Source organism: Geospiza fortis, unplaced genomic scaffold (assembly GCF_000277835.1).
Source record: "Geospiza fortis unplaced genomic scaffold, GeoFor_1.0 scaffold2, whole genome shotgun sequence".
NCBI classification, from domain to species: domain Eukaryota; kingdom Metazoa; phylum Chordata; class Aves; order Passeriformes; family Thraupidae; genus Geospiza; species Geospiza fortis.
Window position 1 is genome coordinate 1,532,942 of NW_005054366.1, and position 22,468 is coordinate 1,555,409.

At 48.8% G+C, this 22,468-nt stretch overlaps 1 protein-coding gene across 2 annotated transcripts in view; it reads right to left on the reverse strand.

Moving 5' to 3' along the window:
* Positions 1-22,468, reverse strand: part of IGDCC4 (immunoglobulin superfamily DCC subclass member 4) — a 63,768-nt gene that overhangs the window by 32,347 nt on the left and 8,953 nt on the right. For both annotated transcript variants that reach the window (XM_031059686.1, XM_031059684.1), the window contains exons 2-4: positions 21,311-21,640; positions 14,455-14,596; positions 9,350-9,483 (exon numbers count right to left, since the gene is read on the reverse strand). In XM_031059686.1, the coding sequence (XP_030915546.1) occupies positions 9,350-9,483; positions 14,455-14,596; positions 21,311-21,640 (606 nt within the window). The remainder of the gene's footprint in view (positions 1-9,349; positions 9,484-14,454; positions 14,597-21,310; positions 21,641-22,468) is intronic.

The following is a 22,468-nucleotide window of genomic DNA, read 5'->3' on the forward strand; positions in this document are numbered from 1 at the left end:
TGGGGGTGCTCCCCAACGGGGGGTGGCAGGAGAAGCTGCTCTAGGAACAGCTTCTCCTTTGGCTTCAGAAACAGCCTGTCCAACATTTTCCCCAGTTCCATGTCTGTGTCTGGAAGCCCTGGGAGGGAGCACATGGATCCCAGTCCAGACAAGCAAATGGGCCATCAGGCAGTCCTCTTTCATTCCTTTCAACTTCTTTATACAGCTGACAGATTTCAGCTCAGAAATTAAATCCACTAATGTACTAGCTCAGCCACAGGCTGACACCCTGAACTCTCTGTAACCAGAAGCCCAGGAAGAGTGGCAGGTTTCCAGAAATTGCCTTGGATTTTTAGGGGGGCTCTTCCCCCACTCCCCCAATCCTTGATCCTTCAGGCTATGGAGTTTTATACATCCACGGTACATAGCTGTGCTGCAAAGCAGTCAGAGTGTGCTTTGCCCACCACTCCAGCTCTTGTAAAGCTGTCAACATTGGCTCTCTGTTTGCGTACACGCATTTGGAACCGCTCCTGATCACGCCAAAAGGGACGGGAGCCAGCCAGACTGCAGGCGCCTCCATTTGCACCGCTCCGAGCCACAGCCAGGCAAAATAAACAGGAGGGGCTGTGCCGGCAGCTGCACAGAGCTCTGAGAGCTGGGCCTCTTCTGCTTCTGCCACAGCCCAAAGGGTGGCACACCTCAGGCCTTCAGGCATCTCAGACCTCAGAAGCCTGAAGATGCATCACAGAGAGTTTCTGGGAGGCAGAAGCAGCAGCTCATGGAGCTGGAATGTGGCAGAGGCAATAGGAAACCCCAGCTCAGGGCACAGTAGGTGCTGAGACCTAACAGAAAGACTGTGTTGTAGCAGCATTGACAGTGTCATCATTTTAGACAGTAACTACTGATTAATAAGTCTGTCTTGGCACACTTTCACAGACTTCCGTGCAAACAAATTCCCTGTAAGTTACTCAGTGTACAGAAGGAGTTGAGCCTCTAGATCAGGTGAGAGGCCAACAAGAAGTGAAGAAAGGAGCAGAGGTACCTCAGAGTCTTTGTGTGGAGAACAGAGCAGCCTCCCTGCCCTAACCCTAAGACCCAGACAGCTTATGTTGCTCAAGCTGAGGCCTTGAAGCACTGCAAACTCCAGCCATTCCTATGCAGCTGCCAAACCCAGGGACTAGAAAAACAAGGGCTGCAAGAGGCTGTTTTGTAAAGTCACCACTGCAACAGGAACCTCCTCAGTATACCAGAATGTTCCATGGCTGACAACCAGTCAGGATGATGTCCCATCTTCTGGTCCAGTGGCTCGACAGTCTTCCATGGTCTCTGTCACTAACCCACTGTGCTGTTCTGGGTACATCTCTCAGCATCTCTGGGACTCATCTGCTCACAGTTCATAACACAGCTATTCACAGAAGTGAAGGTGCAAAAGTAATAGCCAGAGAGCATCAGAAGACCCTTAACAAAAGCCACAGTATCCCTGATTTAAATATAAACACCCCCAAATCAGTAAATATGAGATAGTCCTAGGGACATAAGCTTGCCAGCCTCTGGGATTCAGTGGGAACACCCTCATGCCTTTTTAACCACCATTATACCAGCTCTCTTTGTCATTATCCTAGGGCAGCACACCACTTTCCAGAATGATACATGAGGAACCTCCAAGGAGAAAAAAAAAAGCCATAAGTCCTATTTTCTTACCTCTTGCAGAGCAATGACACAGAGATGTGGTGAACAGAAGACCATTCTGGCTCACAAGTGACCCTAAAACTCCTCCTTACTCACCCTGCCTCAGTGACTGGAGCCATTTCACTCCAGTCACTTCCTCCTTGAGCTCTGAGGCTGATGTTTCCCAGGGGCTGACACCTATTTCATCAGACCTATTTGCATTTCAGATTTATTTGTAATATCAGATCCAGCTGCAATTCAGGCACATGCAGAGACAGCAGAGAGGGATGAGGCTGGAGGCCCTGGATCGTGCAGGAGGGCACAACCTGCTTCCTCTGTGACCATGGCTCCTGCTCTGCCCCATGCCCTCTGCCAGAGCAGCCATCCACTGTCCTGAGCAGCTCTGAAAAGAGGAACATTTTGGGAAGGGATCTTGCAGAGGGCTCTCCCTGATGCCAGGTACACAGAATGCTTCCCACAAGTGACGCTGCGAACACACAACACGCTGGGAGCCCACAGTAAAACAGTCTGGCAGCAAACTGAGACTGCCAACTTGGAAGGGAGAGAACTAAAAGCAGATGGATGCATCTGCATTCACTCAGGACAATGCAAATCTGTTTTTCTAGGAAAAGTCCGGAAGAAAAGCTGGCTTTCCATGGGGAAAGATCATCGCTGATATCCACAGATTCTGTCAGAGCCCTTTGCCTGGACACTTGCTGGGTGCCACAGAGAACCCTGATGTAAGGCTGTGCATTAGGACAGTGTTTGGTAACACCATCTGCCCCTCCTTATCCCATCCTTCCTCTCTCTTCCTGCTCCTCTTTTTTTGTCCACAATCCACTTGGCATTGCCCCCTGGTTGCACCAGAAACAGAGATGGGCAAGAACACCTCTGATACCAAAGGCAAACTCCCAGCTGTGTTCTGAGTGATCCCTAGTACCCAAGACATCCAAGTGAGGGCTCAGAGCAGCCCAGCTCTGCTCCTGACTCAGCCTCCCCTGTGGCTCAGGCCCACTCCTCCCACTCCTGGTCCTCAGCACCCCTGTAGCTACTGGTGGGTCTTAGAGACAGGGACACGTCTGTCCTGTGTCAAAAGTAATGGGATTAGACACCTCCATGAGCTTTGCTATGCCTCCAGACACTTCCAACATCCTCACTCCAGCTGCTGGACGCTGTCAGTGCCAGAGGGCACCGCCAGCCCTCGACCTCAGAGAGCTGATGAGGCACAGCTGTAACACCAATGATTAATAATTAACTAGTGTCATCAGGAGCCCAAGCACATCAACCTTCCTGTCCCGCAGCCCACTGCAAGCTGCTGACCTAATTATGGTCTCTATTCCTAGCTCCTTTCCAGCCTCTCCACACAGTATTAGCCTATCCCACATCCTCCAGGGCAGGCTAGGTGTGATCCCTGTAGTGCAGATGTGCTGATGCACCACAGGATTGCACCACCACCAAGGGACTCAGAGGAGAACTGAATGGAGTCTATTGCTTAAAACGTGCTTCAGTCCAAGCCTTACCAAACACCAGCTGTTATTTCAGGAAGCCTCAGAAGTGCAGCAGACCTGAATTAGTAAGGGATGCATGTGGAGAACACCAGAGGACCATAAACCATGCCTGAATCCAGACATCCCTCGTCTGCAGGAGCTGAAGGCAGAGTAACACAGGAGCCTGGCCACATCTGACAGCTCTAAACGTCATGCACAGCTACCACTGCACGTGGATTAGAGCAGTTTCCCCTTAGGACCTGGAAACAGCTCACCTATTCCCAGCTGTACATCCCTGGTTCTGCTCTATTATCCTTGACACCTCTGTTGCCACTCACTTCGGTGCCATCCCCAGGCTTAGCTGTTGTGCTTAATGGGAGGTGAGGGCTCTGCATTTTGTATCAAACCCTCTGTCACTGCGGGCTGCTGGAGCTGTCAGGAGTGTGGCACATCATAGCCCCATGGAAGTTCACAGACAGCTGAGCTGGAACTCCCCTTGGGCTCCCAGAGCAGGCTGCTGACACTGGAGCTATGAGAAGCTTTCCCTCAGCAATGCGAGGGGTGTGATGCTTCTTGGCCCTGTAGGAACCCCAGCCAAGCAGAGCTGTTTGGCTGGAAGGGTGCCTGACACACATCTGCACCAGCCTTTCACAAGTTTCACCCAATATCAATCCTGCTCCATGCGTGCCTGAAACCCACCAGCAGTGACAGGCTCAGTAAAGTGAGATGGAGTTTAAGTTTACAGCTTGTTAGGCAAAAGGTCACTTCTAGCTTTAAAGATCTATTTATTAAGCAGAAAGTGTTGTGTACCTCCTCCTTGATCTTGCCATCCTCTGAATTCACACTTGCCATGGCTTGCTTAGCACCTTCTGCCACAGGCAGGAGCAACAGTGTTTTACAGACTCCATCAGATGCATTATGCAAACAGCTTCAGATACCTGCTTCCCAGGAAACCAGAGCTGTGAAACACTCGTAAACAGAGTCCTCATGGCTGAGCTTTGGGGATGTCAAGTGAAGTTCCCTGCTTAACTGCTAGTGAAGTGAGAGACCAGAGGGCAAAGGAAAACAGAAGGATGCTAAAAGGAGAGAGGGAAAAGTGACAGTTCTGTGTCCTGCACAGGAGGCACATGGAACAGGAACATGGCAATTGCAGGTTGGAACCAGGATGTCTCTCTCTCCAGAGGTGATGCATCACTTGCACATTATGCCAACAACTCACAGCAAAAATGTAATTGTGTTATCCCACCCCACACTTTCTCTACCTACATATGCCCACAACTCATGCCTCCCAGAAGAAGTGTGCCATGCCCACACACAGCTGTGGATAGCTCTACCCCCACAACCATACAGGGCCCTGCTGCCCCTGCAATGGGTTCCTGCTGGAGGAGGACCACCCTAATCCAGGTTGGACCATCCCTCCACTCTGGTTAAAGCTGCCCTTCACTGTCGCTGGCAGCACACACAGGATCAATGCCCAGCTGCAGTCAGGGAGGCCAGCCCAGAGCAGCACTGACCCAAATCCAAAGTTCCCTGTCCCCTGGCTGCCCAGTACCTGTGTTGGAAGCCGCGAGGGGAGCAGAGCACGTGGCCAGGGCTCAGGCTGAGTGCCAAGCCAGCATCCAGCACGTCATTCGCACATGCAGGGACTGAAAATCCACTTGTGGTAACAGCACGTCTGTTTCTGCGAGGTGGTGGCCAACTGCGAGTGTTGCTCACTTCATCACCACCTTCCCCTCCATCCCTAAAGCTCATCCCAGTCAAGAGCTCTATTTTCCTACAGCCCTCTGGAGCAGGAACCATCCCAGGCTCTATGTTGGTACCTGCAAGCCACTGCAGCACAAACACCAAAAGAACAAAAAAACCTGAAGGTGCTTCAGCTGCCTCCAAGCTGTTATCACATTCATACAAATATTTGGCTGAAAAATCCATTTCCTGGGACACTGCTGCAGCAAGCTGCTACAACTGTCAGCGTAAATGATGTTCTGCCAACGGCAATCTCACAGTGTCATCTCTAATAACACGGCACTAAATCCCAGCTCGCGGGGGATGTGCTCAGCTGCTGGGAGACTCCTCCGTGGTTTGCTCAGCCCAGACCTCCACCCACCACCCTGCTCTGTTCTCCAATTCCTGCATTATTGCAGCACAGGGAGATTCTGATTCTTGCCTATCTGGTTTAAGGCAGAGGTTTTTCCCACACATGTCACAGCAGTCACGACCACCCCACATGCACAGACCAGGAACAGAGTCCAGAGGACACGATAAGGGAAATCCCACACCCACAATGAGATACATGCCCACACCTCTCTTGTATGTGCCCCTAGATGCCCTCCAGCACCAAATGTCTATAATGATTCTCCAGACTGACCCACCCCTTCCAAGAGGGCAACTCCAAGGCTATTTATTACATTATCCCTATTTACAGAAATTTCCAGTTGAGGAACTGTTCTCCTCTGCAGCCCAATAACAGAGAGGGAGAGAGAAGCAAGGAGTCCTGGCTCCCAGGACCATGCTTTGACAATCCTTCTGCAATAAGCAATAAATATGAAAAGACACAAACACTGAGATCTTCATGAAGGAGCTCTGGGGTCAGGATCTCAAATTTGTTTCTCCCACTCCAGTGAGAGAAAACTATTCTATACTAAAATTGCCAAGATTTTTAACTTTCTTTAGGTCACTTGGGAGACCATACTGCTTATACATACTCAAAGGGATTAAAAAATAAGGAGGAATGACAATTTTTTCAAGATTCCCAATGCTCTGCAACTAAAACTAACAGGATGAATTGCAGGGAAGGGAAATTTGGGTTAGCTGTGGAGAAAAGATTCCAGAATTCATTCAATGGGGAAGATGCAATGGAAATTAGGGGGAGCTACATTCCTTGTGGCATTTAAAAACAGAATAGATCAAATCTTTGTAAAAATCTACTGTTCTTGCAGCAGCACAGCTTCTGACTGTTATTTGTGCTACCTTGCGCCAGTTGTGGGGCAAATACACAGCAAGAGGGAGTCCCTATTCCCATGAAAACACACGGAGCAGGCATGTGCATGACATGGAGGGGAAAGCGAAGTGACAGGCAAAGTGACCTGCTGAGACCACACGTCACGTTCCCCAAGCCCTTCTCCCCAAGCTATTATTCTTTGAGAGCTGCTTTATGAAGCATGGCAACACTTCTGTGTGTATGTCAAGAACCTGGGAACACGACCAGGACACACAAGGAATTAGTTCTTTATCTACAAGTTCAGAGTAGGGCTCCAGAGCCTGCTTCCAGGAAAAGGAGCTACAAGGAACAAGACACAGCTGACCCCAAGGAAAGGCAGCACGCACAGCCAGAGCCTGGGAAAGCATCCCACAGCCAGCTCCTAATGCCCTTTTGGCAGAGAGAGACACAGGGTTCATTCATCACCTGTCCAGGTGAGGGATGAAGGGACAGAGCTGCCAGATGTGCACTGGGAAGCAGTGGAGATCCAAGGGGAGAACCCAAGCTATCCCTGTTTCAGCAGCAGGCTCTGTTTCAGGGCTGCATGACTGTATCCTGCTGTCCCATCTGCTCTCTCCCCTTCCAGCTCCAAACGCCGCTTCCCCAGGGAAGGTCTGGAAATTTGCACCATGAAGTCTGCACAGCCAAAACATCTGCAGCCCCGCCTGCCCTCCCTAGCCACGGCCAGCATGTGCTCAACCATGGACACACAGCACAACCCAAATTCCCTCCAGGACAGGGAAGTCACACTGCCCAGGGAAATGACACTTTTGGGGTTTTTAGACTGTGCAGATATGACAGAAAGCGGTCATGTTAATTGCTGTTTTTTACTGGGGAAAGGCCTTTAACAAGGGAGAGGGAACAATTCCCAGCCATCGTACAAGGAACAGGGAGGGAGGGGGAAGGAACAGGACAACTGGGCAGAAGAGCTACAGGGAAACTGATTCTTTTGCTATGCACAGCTCAAATCCAGCCCTGTCTGGAAGGCAGAGGCATGAACACAAAATGTTCCCAGACCTGATCCTTGGAAGCATTTGCATTATCACCAGCAAGACCCCAAAATCTACCAGGAACACAACCTCCAGCATCATAACACAGCACTGCCAGTGCTGCCAGTGGGACAGCAAATAAGGAGACACAAGGTCCCACTGCACAAACCTTTTGCAGGGGCCCTGGCAGTGCAGTGGGACTGAAAGGCTGGATTGTCACCTTATCTTGGCACAAAGGAGTCCCTTGCCAGGAGCAGGGAGGGAAGAAGCAGTTTAGTTGCTCCTGTCTGCAGACACACAGGAGTTTGGTCCCTAAAATTTCCAAATAAGCAACACTAAATAACTGTACTTCAGTCTATTGTTCTTTTGTTGTCTGTCTTTCAGTTTATTTGGGCTTTTTTTTTCCCCTAGGATTCTTTGTTTTGGTTTAGTTTCGTTTTATTTTTCACAACCAGGAAAGGATTTCTGCCTGACCAGTTCACTCCAACTATTATCAGCTGCTTCTGAACAGGGAGGAAAAGACTCCTCAAGCCAGTCCAGGCATCCAAAAATGTGCTTTGATGGTGAAGTGCTGAAACAAAAAAGGATCAATACCATGCCAGTCACTCATGGAGGAGTTTACAGCCTGCACAGGTCACTGCAGTTTCCCATCTGTCTCAGAGATACTTCTCCCCAATTATAAAAAACCCCAGAGATTTAACAGGCATGTTTTTCATCACTATCAGCTCAATCTGGTGAAAAACTCAACCTCACATATTTGTTTTAGCAGCCAGCGGGTGGTGTGGTGCTGCGGAAGAGAGATTTGGGTGAGAACTCCAGGCAGAAATCTGCTCGGGCCGGCTGGTGCTCCAGAAGGAACGCTTCCCATTTAACCTCTTCCATTGCCTCCATTTGCAAAGCAGATTAAACATTGCAGAGCTACAAGATGCAATTATGCAGAATGAGTTATGATGCCAAGGACATCAAATTCACCTTTGCAGCTTGATCGATATTAGTTATCAATAGCACACCAGAGCCAACACAGGACCTGTCTCTGGAGCTGGAACTGCCCATAGGAAGTGCTCCCCTCGGCTCCCAGCTTCATTAAACACGCAGAGGATCTGGCAGGGGCTGGCAATTAGATACAGAGCATTCAACCGCTCACGAATTCTCTGCAGATTCCACCCAGATTACCTCCATGACACAATCCATTGATCAGAGGTGTGTTCTCAGGCTCCACAGTTAATTACACTCCCTGCTGATGGATGAACAGCAAAGCCATCACTGGGAAAATACACTGGGAGCAGAATGCCAAGCAACACAATCCTAAACAAAGACGAAAGGGGCTGGGAAGGATTTCAGAGCTTTCAAGGTTAAAGCTGCCTGCAAGATACACCGGGGTCAGCATCAACAGGAGACGGATGTGGCAGGGGGCACTGTCCAGAGAGAAGGGACAGCTCAGCCAGACTCCCAGCCCTGGTGAGTTTGTCCATTTGCAGGACAGGGATGATACAAAGCTGGGGAGGCAGCCAGGCATGCTGGGAAGGATGCTGGAGCCTGGAGACCCCCACTGCACTCAGGCTCTCAGCTATGTCCTCATGTCCAGACTTGCCCACTGCACTCTTGGCTTACAAAGGAAAATGCACTCAAGAGGCTGAGGCCCAGATTGGGAGGTGAAGAACAGCTCACAGCCAAAGCTTTGCTCCAAAGGCCTGTATCACCAGGAGAAATCCCAGCTGGGGCTGTTCCCAAATACCACATAAAGATCTCTGGAGCTCAGCAGAGCACCAGCAATATGGACACAGAACACAAGTTGGATGTCACTGTGCTCAGCCTCCTCTGGACTGTGCTGGGCACCCTGGATAAACACTGTCCTGCCAGCTACTCCAGCCTCCAGCTATTTCTCTCCCTTGCTTGGGAAGCACCTTCATCTGTCCATGCCAGCCCTTGCTTCTCTTGCTATCCAATGCCACTGCAGAGAACACCACCAAAAATGCTGCCCTCCCCAAGAAGTAAATGGGCTGCCTCATCCCTTCTAATCACCCCAGAGCACAAAGGAGTCCTCCCAACACAGTCTCCTTATCCCATCACCAGCAAAGAGAAACCTTTCATGAAATGCTTCTCTGCAGGTTTTAACCAAAGATGGCCATGTGCAGAGTCACACCAGGAGGGGAGATGGTCACTGGTATTTGAGCCCAGCTCTCCCACCACACACAATGATTACCTGGCAGACCTGTACCCAGCCCAAGAGGCTGCTGGCAGCACCTCACCTTTCACCACGCTGAGGGTGGCATCGTTGCTGTAGCGCTTTCGGGCGGCGTTGGTTGCCACGCAGTGGTAAATCCCGGCATCGCTCTCCTGCACATCCACGATTTGGAGGACACCATTGGGAAGAGTTATAAACCTGAGTAACCAAAAGGAAGAGTGTGAGACAGACTATGCCTTACCCCAGATATTCATCACCCCAAAGTCCTTTTATCCCTTCTTTTTCTCCTGAAAAATCTCTCATGTGAACGTCCTGGTAATGACAGCAGAATGGGATCAGGGGACCTCTGAGCAACCCAACCTGTCATTCTCAAAAAGCAGCAGGTACAGACCTATCCATCACCTCGGGGTCTTCCAAATTTAATAGCTGCTTTTGGGAGACCAGACTAACAGGACTTTGCTGACACAAACCAACTGACCAGTACAAACCAAGTCCATACTCTCGCGCTTCTACATACACATTTGTAGATGTCCCCAAGCTTGAGCACATGCTACAGCCATTTTCAGCTCTTGCTTTTTACAAAGGTTTGTTTGCCAGACCAAAAACACACTGCAAAGAAGTCTGAACATCATCTTTTTCTTGCTGCACCTCAAGTACATGAAAAGGCACCAGCTGATACACAGCTGCACCTCCATGGGCCAAAGCAGCCATGATACAGCCACCTGAACCTGCATCATTTCTGCCGCTCCTTTCCTTCTTCGAGTTTCTGGCTTTCACAAGGTGACAAATTCACAGCTGGGCATTCAGTATCCTCTGATTTGCCCATGGGATGCTACTGGGAAACACTTCCACAGAGTGAAATGGCTACACTGCTCACGACATGAACACAATCCTTGCTGCATTACACTGAACAAAGCAGATGATTAGCAATTAGCATAAAAGTAGGAGCAGGCTGTCAGCATCTCCATTTTCTGCCTGGATTCCTAGATGGCAGCCTCTTTATTCTTGAATGCAAGGCGCAAAGCCTACGTGATCCTTTTTAATTATATATGAGATCCATTTTTAATTGCAAGCCTCTATAAACAGAGCTGCCGAGGTTTGACAGGCAGCTCTGGGTTATCAGTCTTCATTATGAAGAGGACACATTCAAAGGCAATTGTTAAGGGGAGGGATAGCAGCTATTCCACAGGAACAGCACAAAGGCAAGTTATAACCATGAATGCCAGTCCTGCCATCCACAAAGATCACAGTAAGTCAAACTGTGTTTCTCCAGGTGCTGAGACAGCTGGAGTGCCATGAGTGAGGATCATGGAGCCAGGGAGACCTTAACAGGTCACTCATCCTGCATTCAAGCTATGGTCACCCACAGTATGCCTGCTCCTGCAGACATTTATCCTAAATCTGCACTCATGGAAACACCTCCCTTGCCCTAAGCAGTCTGTTCCAGAGACAAATATCCCTGCTGTGAGTCTTGCATCGATCCTGGACCTCAGCTCTTGCAGTTGAGCTCATCATGTTGTGTCCTTCACAGCTGATGAAGAAGGAAGAGCTACAAGAGCTCCTCCAGTGACCGTTCTGTCTCCACTGAAACAATCCTACAGCCTGATCCATGGACATAGACTGGCTGAAGCTTCCCACGTACACAAATGCAATGCCTTACATCCCTAAAGCCACGTTCCTGCTACTTACAAAGACATTTTGCTAAGGATCAAGCTCCAAAAGACCTCAGAGGAGGTGATACCCAAAAGCCCTCATCAGGATGCCTCATCAGGACTCAGGAGAAGGATGACAAATATTTGCATCCTCTCAGCTCCATGGAGGGAAAGCCTCCCACTGCGATAATATTTATTTTTGTCGTGCATCTGCTATTTGAGTCTGTAATTAATATCAACATATTTCAAACACCAGGCAAGGCATCTCCCAGCCACAAAAAGACACTTCAGCAATGTATCACAGATTCACTGAGGCTAGGACAGACCTCTGGTCTCTGGCCTTTCTTCTCTCAGAGCAGGGTCACTGCACCAGGGCATTCAGGACCCGGCTTCTCTTGGGGGCACAAAACAAGTCACTGTGTCTCTAAACAGAGCAGGAGCTGGAAACAAGGGAGTTGAATGGGGAGACTTCATCAAAAGAGTTTGAGACAGTCTCTTCAGTACCAGTGGTAGAGATCTACTCAGTGCAGTATATCCTGTTGGGAAAACATGGCAGCGGTGAGGATCGCTCTGCTGGGGAAGCAAGAAGGGAAGAAAAGCATATTTCTCTATCCACCATTTCTCCGAGCTGCTCACAAAGCCTCCAGCTCTTCAGGGTCCCAGCAGCCCTGAACTAGAAGCCTTCAGGCAGCCTGCAAGGGCATTTGCTCCATCCCCAGGCTCCCTGTAAGGAAATTTGCCTGATGACTCAGAGCAGACAGTTGTCAGAGCTTTTCTTCCACACAAAGCGCAAATCTTTTTGTCTGTTCACCTTCACCAAGGATTAAGCAGGAAACAAAAGCTAAAGGACAGACAGACAAAGGCCCTGGAAGCAACAGAAACCCCGAACCTTGGCAGTCCCAGGAGTTTTGCTGTTGATAGCTGCAGTGCCAGGATCTCAGAGAAGCTTGCCTCGATGGGGGCGAAAGGCAAGTCCCCACCTGGATTACCCTGAAAGACAGCACACTCAGAGCAGGGCGAACGGCCACGGCTCCAAAGGCAGCAAGAACAGCAGGGCACACCCACAGAGCTCTTCCTGTCAGCACTGAGGGGCTCAGGGCTCACCAGGGCAGTGCCCAAGAGCTGAAATCAAGCACCACTGCCTCGTGTTCAAACCCTGCAGCCCTACAGCTCAGACTGACAGCCCTATTCCCCTTCTTACCTTCTCTCTAGTAAACTGCCAGCACACCCTACCTTCCGCCTTTTAAAGGTGCCTAGGACAGCCCAAAGCTGCAGAACCTGCAGCTCTGTTGCAGGCTCAGTTTGGAAGCCCTTTTGCTCACAGCTCCAGAGTCCTGTACATGAACATGAGCCATGTCAAGTCATTCCTGACACAACACAGAAAGACAACTCTACACACAGAAATAAAACCCTCACTTAGCCAAAATGTGGACAAATATACTGTGATTGCAGAGCACGTGGTCTCTAGGTTATGGATTTGCTGTGCAGACCTCTAAAGACCTCCAGTTCCCAGCAAGTGCTCATCTTGGCTCAAGAGAAAATAAACAGAATTTTGGAGCCTGATGTGAAACCCAGCCAGCACCTAAACCAGAGATTATGCCAAGAGATGTTACACACACCCCAAATCAACTGCAATCTAGAGAAATCCTGTGAGCCACCTTTCAGCAGCTGCTGCAGATTTAAGACTGTGTTTACTCAATGTGCTTCAGAGCCAGAACTGCAAAATAATCTGTGTCTTACTCACATAGGTAATTTAGAATTTTGTCCTGAAGACGGACAGGAAAGGTATTCCAAAAACACCAGTCAGCACTTTGGTACCCTGTAGGTTGTTTAAATATGTTTTTAAGATCAGCTCTCAGTACCTAGAGAGAACCTGCATCCAGGCAAAGGCTGAAAAGAGTGCCCAGAGGTAAGAACAACAAAGAAAAGTGGAGGGGGAAGAGTTAAAAAGAGGGGGAAAGGAAGAAAAGAGAGGGGAAAAGGAAAAGCAAGAAAAGGGAAAAGCAATGTGAGTTTAACATGATTATTCTATCCCTCTTAAATCACAAACACTCATGTAGCAATACTCCAGGGCTGTACGTCCAGACCCTGAGCCTGATTTGCACACCCTCCCAGCCCTGCTATTCTGGAGTATGAAATCATCACCCTGACACCTGCCCAGCCAAAGGGTTGCATTTTCACAGGCTCATCCCAAGTGTGCACAGGAGGGAGCCCACAGTAATCAGGCCAGCCTGAGATCCCATCCTTAGGCACAATGCAGGGAGGATAACAGAGAGCTCTGGTAGGCAGCCAACATTTCCTGGAATTCACTTAATTCCTTCGAAAGCCGGTTATATTAAATCCAACAACAACTAGACAACAACAAAAAAAGCAAATCCTTCTGAAAAAGCATATTAGCTAGAACATGATTTAAAAAGCAAGATCTGCAGATAGAGATTATGGCCTGGCTTTTACAAGGAAAACAATTTTCAGGCTGCCTGTGATGAAAGCAATCTCTGAGCAAGTAATTTCACAATCTCCATCGAGCTGTCTCATTAAAAAGCCATTGTATCTGTGACACACTTCTCCCTGCAATCCCTTATTTTCTGGGGTTTTTTTCCTTCCTTTTTTATTAATTTTCTTCTCAACAGCCTCCTATGAACTTTTAGAGGCCATACTCCAGACTCAAGGATATAAGTGGGTATTCTTACAGAAATAGCCACTGCTTCAAAAGTATTTCTAAACTTCCCCCCCAACACCTCCCTCTTTTTTTCCTCTTCTGCCACTTGGATTAACTTCCCCAGGAGGGAAACACCACCTTCTAAAGAACAGAAAAGGAGTTTTTAAGAACTAAAGGACAATTCAGTTACAGATCCCCTGCAGAAGTGATGTCTACAGACAAACACCTAATGGTTCATCCCCTCCTCTGTAACTTTCATGAAGGAAAAAGTATCATGCTTCAGGACTCTCCTCTTTTCTCCAGAAAAAGAAAATTCAGCGCCTTTTACTGGATGGTGTCTAAACATGGGAGTAAGACAAAGGAAAAGGCCTCCCATTAAAACCATAACCAAAATCAAAGAAAATCCACAAAATGGAGTTCAGTTGGATACGCCCAGGTCAATACTCCTCACTCCAGGCCCCAATAACCCAGCGAATTCCATGTCATTTCACACAAGAGGACAAGCCAAAGCATCCACGCCTTGCCATGCCCCATCCTGGGTACACACAGGCCTTTGCAGGGTGCAGGTTCTGCACTGTAATAACTAGCACAGTATCAAGAGTTGTTTTTCCTTTGTGGTTTGAATATATGGGGGAAAGTTCATTTTATTTGGATGTTTATGGAACTTTTTTCCTCAGCCCCTTTAATACTTCTTATATCAATTAGTTATCAGGTCCAAACCTGGTATCACTTCTCTATCACCTGTCTATCACTTCTCTCGTCATGCTACCATTTTATAGAATGATTTCCACATCCTAAATGGTCAGGCTTTGCTTTGCTCTTTTTCAAGCTGACCCAAGAAAGCAAGCAGAGAATCACCTGGGTTCTGCTGGAACAGCTTCATGGTCCTTCTCCCAGGTGATGACAGGGGAGGGCAGCCCCTCGATCCGGCACTCAAACCGGGCCATGCCATTTTCTTCCACTGTCTGCGACTCCGGCTGCTGGAAAAAGCGTGATAATGCTGGGGAAAGAAGAAGGTAAGGAAAGTTAATAACTCAGTGTTTCTGCTGAGAAATGTAAACTTGTCATGATGTATGAGCTAAGAGAAAGGCTTTTCTCTCCTGAAGACAGCCTGAAATGTAATTCCTCCCTTTCCTGCGCTCCTACAGACCCTCAGCAACCCTAACAACAGTAACTGAAAGGTTTCAATGTGTAAATTTGCTTCTTGCCTCATTTTCTACCTTAAGGCAACAGTGTGAGAGAAAGACGCAATTTGGCAGCTTCAGCAGTTACCTTCCTAAATTGCTTCCTTGTATGTTCACTTGCTCCATTTGGGAAGGACACAGAATGAGAAACAGAGGGGAAATGCCACAACCCCAGAGATGAGAGTTTCCCCCTTGCCTTGTAGCATTCCTGCAGCCACAGGAAATTAAAACAAGGCAAGTGGAAGAACGAGCCAGATGTCAAGTTACACAAAACAACTGCCCACGGACTGGCAGTGCTGGAGACCAGAGGCAGAGCTCATAAGAGTTTTGACCCTCCTTCTCCTACCTGCAAAAATCAATTTCATCCTACTCAAGCAGATGGGAGGTAGCCAAGGGGATCCAGACACTCTACTAAGAGGAGGATGGATTTCATACATACCAGGATACTTGCTTGCTCTCCAAGGCTCACCTCTCTCTATATACGTCTTTCCATAGTAAAGAGGCTGGACTGCTTCGGAGACAAAGCACTGCAGTTTGGAACTGCTCTTGGACCACAATCCACAGCTGCCTCTTCTTCCAACCTTTCCATGCACACAGCAAAACCCTGCAGCAGAAATCCTCCCCCAGGGCTGTCAGCATCTGTCCCACCAACAGCATAACCCGAAGGCATCCCAGTCACAGGCAGAGTTTTGAATATTCATGCAGGCTCCTGGATGGGGGCAGAAAGCTCCCAGAAGAAATGGATTCTGCTTTATCCATCTCTGTTAAACTGCCTTTGCTGTGAAACCTACCCTGCTGGACAAATCCATCCAACAATGCTGTAACGTAAGTCCCAGAAACCACACACGTGGAACAAGAAACATCAATTTCAGCCAAGAATCCACACTTGAATGCTGGGCTGAGCACAGCACTGTGCTCAGAAGGACCCTGAGCGACCTCCTGGCCCTCCAACACAATTATGTGTTTGTCTCACCCCCGCTTTCCAAGAACATCCATCATTGCTTTGGATTTTGTAGGACTCCAAACTTGAAGTTTTTCTTTGCATCTCTCACACACACAAACATCCATGCACACATATACATGCCTTATTACAGTGTGAGCTTGAGAAAATATGTACAGTTGGGAAAATGAAATGCTTTTGCATGACCCATTTTAACCTCGGCATATTCTCAGCTGTCATTAGTGTTTTTCTTTAATTTAAATAGTTATCACATGTTTCAAGCAACTCATTGCTCTCCGCAGCAGCTACAGACCAAATTCTCCCACCAGCTGTCTGCCACGTTTCATTTTTCAATTCAATACAAATGGAATGAAAAATGTTTTCCTGGAAAATTTTGAAAAATACATTAATATGTAAGGCCTTAATTCAGCCAACTGCTTTAGTATTCTCAAATATACACTGCAGACCACTTCACCACAGAGTAATTTCTACAAATTACAAAACCTTTTAAGCTCATGTTAATAAAACTTGCTGAATCCAAGAGTTTAAAAGAAAATCCATCAAATCCCAGTGCATATTCAGGATGGCACCATCAAAGCAACCTTCTCCTGACAGCAGATACCCTTAATCCTCTTTCCCATTATTCTCTTCTCATCCTACAGGTGTCAATGAGAATATTTTGGCAGGCTCTGGAGGGCCATGTACCCAGGAAGATCATGATGGGAGGCAGGATTCCTAAAAAATGAAATTTGCTAGCATTTCTGTTTCTTCCACCTCACACAGCATCACCTGTTTCTCTGCTCCTCATTATTAAGTGGCATCAGCTTGGTGTACAAAAGATGACAGACCCTCCTGGGCTCCCTGGCTTATCAGGCAATAACCTGTCCTGGTTATTTGTGGCTATCACCTGCCAGACCTGGTCCTGCAAGCTTTAAATTCCCAGCTGAGAACCAAATCCTGCCCTTCACCTCCACCCAGCCCCATCTGCCCACTGTGCTAGAATGGCTCTTCAAAAGCCAAGAAAAGCACCCCTGACAGAACCTCCCTAGGATGTGGAAGAGTGTGACCAAACAGTGCCCCTGATTAGGGAGCACAGTGTCCCTCTTGCTCGGAGCACACAGGAACTGCCACACTTCCCAAGGGGAGTCACAGCTCCGGGCAAAGCCACGGCTTTGTCTCACGGCAGGCTCAGAGCTCCGTGGGGGCTGGGGGCTCTACCAGAAGCAAACCTTCTCAGAACTCTTGGGGTGGGCTTCAGAGGCTGAGCAGCTCCATCATATTCCTTTCACAGCACAAGGTTAGGGATAGTGGGGATAGGGATGGGCTGGAAAAAATCACCCCTGAAAGCTCTGAAAGAAGCAGCCTGCAGAGTCCTCCATGAAGGAGAGGACAGGCAACTTCAACTGGGATCTTAGTAACACCAAATCAAAGCAAGAGAAGTGAGAAAGTTCCTTTGATGCAGAACTGAGCAAGACCCCTGGATGTCAGCCCTGAAAGGGTCAGGCAGAGACAGACTTGCTGGCTGGGCTCATCACTGCTCCACAAGCATCTGCACCAGCTTGGGGCCAACACCACAGCATGCTGTGATCCCTCGCACTCCACTTTTCTCATCCTCAGGAGTACCAGGGTGGAATGGATGAGGCAGGACACGTACAGCACCTCTAGTGTGACTCAGAGCTGTGCTGCAAACAGATGGGGCTGGGAGGAAAAAGAGTCAGGCAAGGGAGGAGAGGACTGGAGAGCAGGTCCTGCCACTTGGACACGCTGCACGGACGTGTGTGCAGGTCACAGCAAGTGCAGGACAGGCTCCAACACACTGCTCACCCTGGGGCCACAGGATCCTTGCAGGGGCTGTTCTCCTCCCACAAACAAATTCTGGGCACAATTCTGCTGCTGCAGAAGTGCTGCAAAGTGAGAGGTTTTCCCACAGGGAGGCAGCGAAAGGAGATGCTTCAGGGGAAAAGGCAGACAAAGACGACACATACTCAACATTATTTTCAACTTCTCAGCTGAGGTTTAGCTTGCAAAGCCATCCTGAGCCACAAAACCTCCCAGCCCCGTTGCACTGATTATCCTGAACACCTTAATAGGCCACTCAGTAAAAATTACCCATGGCAGGTGAGAAGGTGAAGAGCATTACAGCAAATTGCCCTCAGCGACAGCCAAAGCACCGGGCTCTGCACCTCCAGGAGCGGGACAGGCAGCTCCCTCCCCACTGACATGTTAAACCCAGCTGGAGCCAAGCCGTGTGTGCCAAGGCTTTTAGCTCTGAGCCCAGGGGTGACTGCAGGATGGCGAAACACAGCACCCTCCCCCTCTCCCAGCAGCAAGATCCGTGCAGGAGGCTGTGGGCTTGGAAAGGCTGCCAGCCAGCAACACTACACCCCAGGCAGAAAATGCAGTCTATGCAAGGAATTCAGCCTTCTGAAAGGGGCTCGCTGCTCTCTCCCACAGCGCTTTGCCCCCAGACTCTCCGTGTGCTCGTCCTCTTTGGACCTTATACAATTATTAGGAGGTATTTCCACAGTGGGGGCAACATCAGCCCCCACTCAGATCTCATACACCACCCAGGCTACCCCTCTCTGAACAACTCACCTCTGAACAGGCTGGGGGTGGAAGGGAAACACGCTAACAAAGTCGTGGGAGCAATTTGCCACGGCCCCCCCCAGCACGGCGCAGGCACAGCCAGCACAGCGCTTGTCTGCAGGGCCATATGGCAGCACAGGATTGCTCCTGCTCTCCACAGGAGCCAGCTCCCCACCTACCCAAAACAGCATCTAAATCCACATCTAATCTAAAGTCATGGATGGTCCAGGGCTTGTGCATTCATCTGCAGGAAGTTTTTCTGCCCAGCGTGGCTCTGCCTACAGTCCCTGGCCTTCACTCACCTATGTCCCTAATTCACAAAATAAATAGGATAAAATCTATAAAATAAATCCTTAAAGTAAGAACAAATCCTAGTGTGCTATTCCTCAAATCCCAGACATGCAGGGCACCACAGAGAAGACACACTGTCCATGTGGAGAGAGGATGATGAGGGATCCTGTTAATTCCTGTGTTGGCCTGTCCCTCCAGGTGCAGGAACACTCCAAACCTCTCCCGTGCTCCCTGCCAGCAGCCATGCAATGCTGGCCCATTCCCTCCAGGCACAGCAAATGTCTTCATCTGACAGGCACAATTACTGTAATTTTCTACAACCTCCCTTGCATAAAATGTTTAAGCTAAATTAAAAGCTTTAACAAATCTTCATCAATGTAGTTATTAACAGGTAGAAAGCTACACCTTCCCACAACTACAATAACGCCCCTGGTACTCCCATGTGGGAGCACGTGGGGCTCAGGAAAACCTGCAAACCCAATTTATCAGCCTGAGCAGCTGCTTGTTTAACAGGCACACAGAGCCTGCACAGCCTTGCTCCTCCCCCTCTGCGATGGCCACCACTGCCACGAGGTGTGGACAGGGACCATGGCATGGGTCCCCTGGTGGCACACATGGTGCCAGGGAACAGTGGGGCAGTGAGCCATATGTTTATCCAAGAAAATGCCAACAAGCTGAGTTCCTGGATCATGGTGGCAGGATGGAAGCCCTCACACTGTCACAGTCTTCACATGCCATTCAACCTCCACCACTCTAGCCTGACTGCTCCAAAAGGCTTCCTCCAGCCTGTGGGCTCACTGCTGCCCGGAGCATCCCCTCCCTCCACTGGGAAGCTGGCAGCCCTTACACAGATGTGCCAGAGCTGCTCTTGGGACTCCCAGGGGGAGAAGTGGACTCCCACAAGCCTGAAACACAGCAGATGACACCAAGAGCATGAAAACAATACTGAGCAAGGGAGGTGCTATGAATACCCAATGCTCCTAGTTGTTACTGCAAGACTCAGTAGCACAGAGAGCCCCACAGCCCTGCATGGGAACCCCATTCCAGGGAAGGAAAGGACTTGCAGGTCAGAAGGACAAGCTCATGGCAGGAATAACACATCCCGCCTGCTAAACAGGTTTTCTTCTACTGCCCTGTCCTGACTAGCAGTCCCCAAGGCAAGCAGTACAAAGAATAAGTCCATCCACTCCATCCAGCTTTGGATAGACCATGTTCAGTAGCAGGGGAAAAAAAGAAAAAACCTAAGCCTTTACAATCCTCACTTGCTCCAGCTGAATGCTAATGGAGCAAGTGCTTCTGCCCAGCCCTCGGAACAAATCGAAGTGAGAGATGCATTTCATTAATCAATTCCCTCGCTGCTCCCTGCTCAGAAATGGATAGGTTATGGCAGGTGCATGTGTGTGCCACGGAAGCAGCATTTTCCCCGTGCAGATGGTAATAAAAGAAGACCTATGAGTACACACAAGGAAAGAGTTCACCTGAAATTTCCCATTTCTGGGACAAACACAGAAGGGGATGGAGAGAGGCATCACCCATCTATGCTCTTCTGGAAAAATCCAGGAGGAGAGAAGGGCAGTTTAAGTCAGCCTCCCCCTTTTGAGATGTCTCCACTGTTCTAACTCATAAGACGCCGAACAATAAACCCAGGACCATAATAGAGACACAGCCCATTGCCACTGGGCAAGAGACACAGCACACACTTCAACATAAGTCACCCCTGAAAGGGAATAAATATATCCTAACTAAGGCTGTCTGGGACTGAGGCAGGGACACCTAAATAAATCCATCTGGACTAATGACAGCTCCTCCCAAACAATACCTGTGTGCAGGATCCCTGACTGCATGCTAAACATTTTCTGAGCAGAAAAGGAGGACATGTTGCAAAAGTCAAAGATTTTCCCCTCACCAGCAGTTCTGGTTTCTACAGCACAGTGCTCACAGACTGAAACACCCCCTTGGCCAAACCTGGATGGCCCTGTCTGGGGTACCAGAGCCTAAAAACATCCCAAAGTAAAGGAGGTGTCAGGACATTATCTCTGCACCTTCACCCCCCCACAACTCACATGGTGTGCCTGTGCAGCTGTTTTTAGCTACATTTAACATACACAAGTCACTGTACTAGAGAGAAGTGTTACTGTATTTGCATTATTTTCTAGCCTCACCTATTTGGCAGGTCAAGGAATTGTTTATTTGCACTCACTTAAAATAGCCCCCAGCAGTCGAGCGTGAATAGAAAGGAATTTTATTCTTGAACTCTGTGCAGAAATTCAGCAGTTCAGATCTTGGAGTGTCTTTCTGAATCCAAACAAAAACTGCCCTGAAGAACCTTTTCTTTCATCTCTTCCATACAAAGAGATATTCACCTCACAAGCTGCCACAGCCAGACCCCCCCACAGCCACCTCTCCATGCACAGGGTGCTGCACTCAGGGCTCTGAAGTTCTCTGCAAAAACAAGCACTGTCTTTCAGAAAGAGGAGGGCTCTGTTTTTAATTCATAGCTGATGGCACTTACCTGGGAGAGTTACACAGGATGTTAATAGTGGGATAACAAGACACCACTGCTTATTTATGGACTATCTCCAGTCCCATCTATACATCATTATTATGATTTTATTTCACAGACATTTTATCTCAAGCTCCTGGGGAAGCAGATTTCTGTACAAGTACCAGGAGGGGAAGGAAAGAAAATGAACAAACCCCCCAGAACACTTACTTGAAAATCTGACTGCAGCTGTTTGACTGGTGACAGTCCCTAGGGAGGTGTGAGACACACAGGAGTAATTGCCCTCAGCACCATCCCTCTCAGGATATTTACTGTCCTTTGCCACAGCCTGGGATGAGATGAAGAGCGATCCATTTGGAAGCACATGGAGATGTTCTTGCTCCACTAATGGAAACCCATTCTTCTTCCATGTGATATTGATCACTTGCTCAACAGGGGTCAGGTTACAGTCCAAAATTACCACCTGGTTTGGCTCCAGAATCACCTTTGCAGGACCAGCACTACAGCTCAGCTCCAGAGAATCCCCTTCTGACAGCCTCCCTGCAAAGAAAAAACAGTGTGGCAGTGGGGTTACTTTCCTTGATTGAATGACATCCCAGTTTTACACAGCAAAGGAACCATGGCTGGAGGTGCCAGGTAAAATTCAGCCTTGTTGGGAGACCAGCACAGTCCATGACTCTTGTGCACTGCATTCTCTATCCCCCATCCTATGGCTGTACAACCTGCACCATTTCTGCCATTCTCAATGGGCCCAGCAGCCACCCCCTGCTGCCCACATTTGTTTCCATGCTGGATTCAAGCAGAAGGCAGCTGGAAGAAGGTGAAAAGGTGGTAACAGTAAGAGCAAGCACAGAAGATGCAGTACCATGGCTGGCCGTGGCAGGCTCCCCTCTCACCTGCACATCAGAGCCTCCTCCGAGGCTGATCAACCCCCACAAGACAATTAAGTACAAGTAAAAGTATCCAAACCCCATGTGGCACTGCAATGCCAATGACCACGACCTAGTTAGAGCAGCTCCCCCTCTTACTGGCAGTAAGAGCTCAAGTCCAGCTGAGAAAGCAACAACTCCCACTGATGTTCATGTTCTGGGAAACACATTTCAAAGGAAAGACAATAAAAGAACAGTTAAAAACATGACCTGCTGTCTCTGAGCATTTTATCCCATACAGGTGAATCCAGAGCAAGAATGGATGGATGCATTTTCTGCACTAGAAAAGGATATTCCAATTGTTAGCAGACAGTACCCTGCACATGCCCTTAGGCAACCTTCCTGCTGCAGCCAGAGGCCAGAGCAGTGACCAGCAACAAGCTCAGCTGAACAGATCTTGGTCTGGCTGATTTCCAAACCCACGTACTCGAGGGGGCTC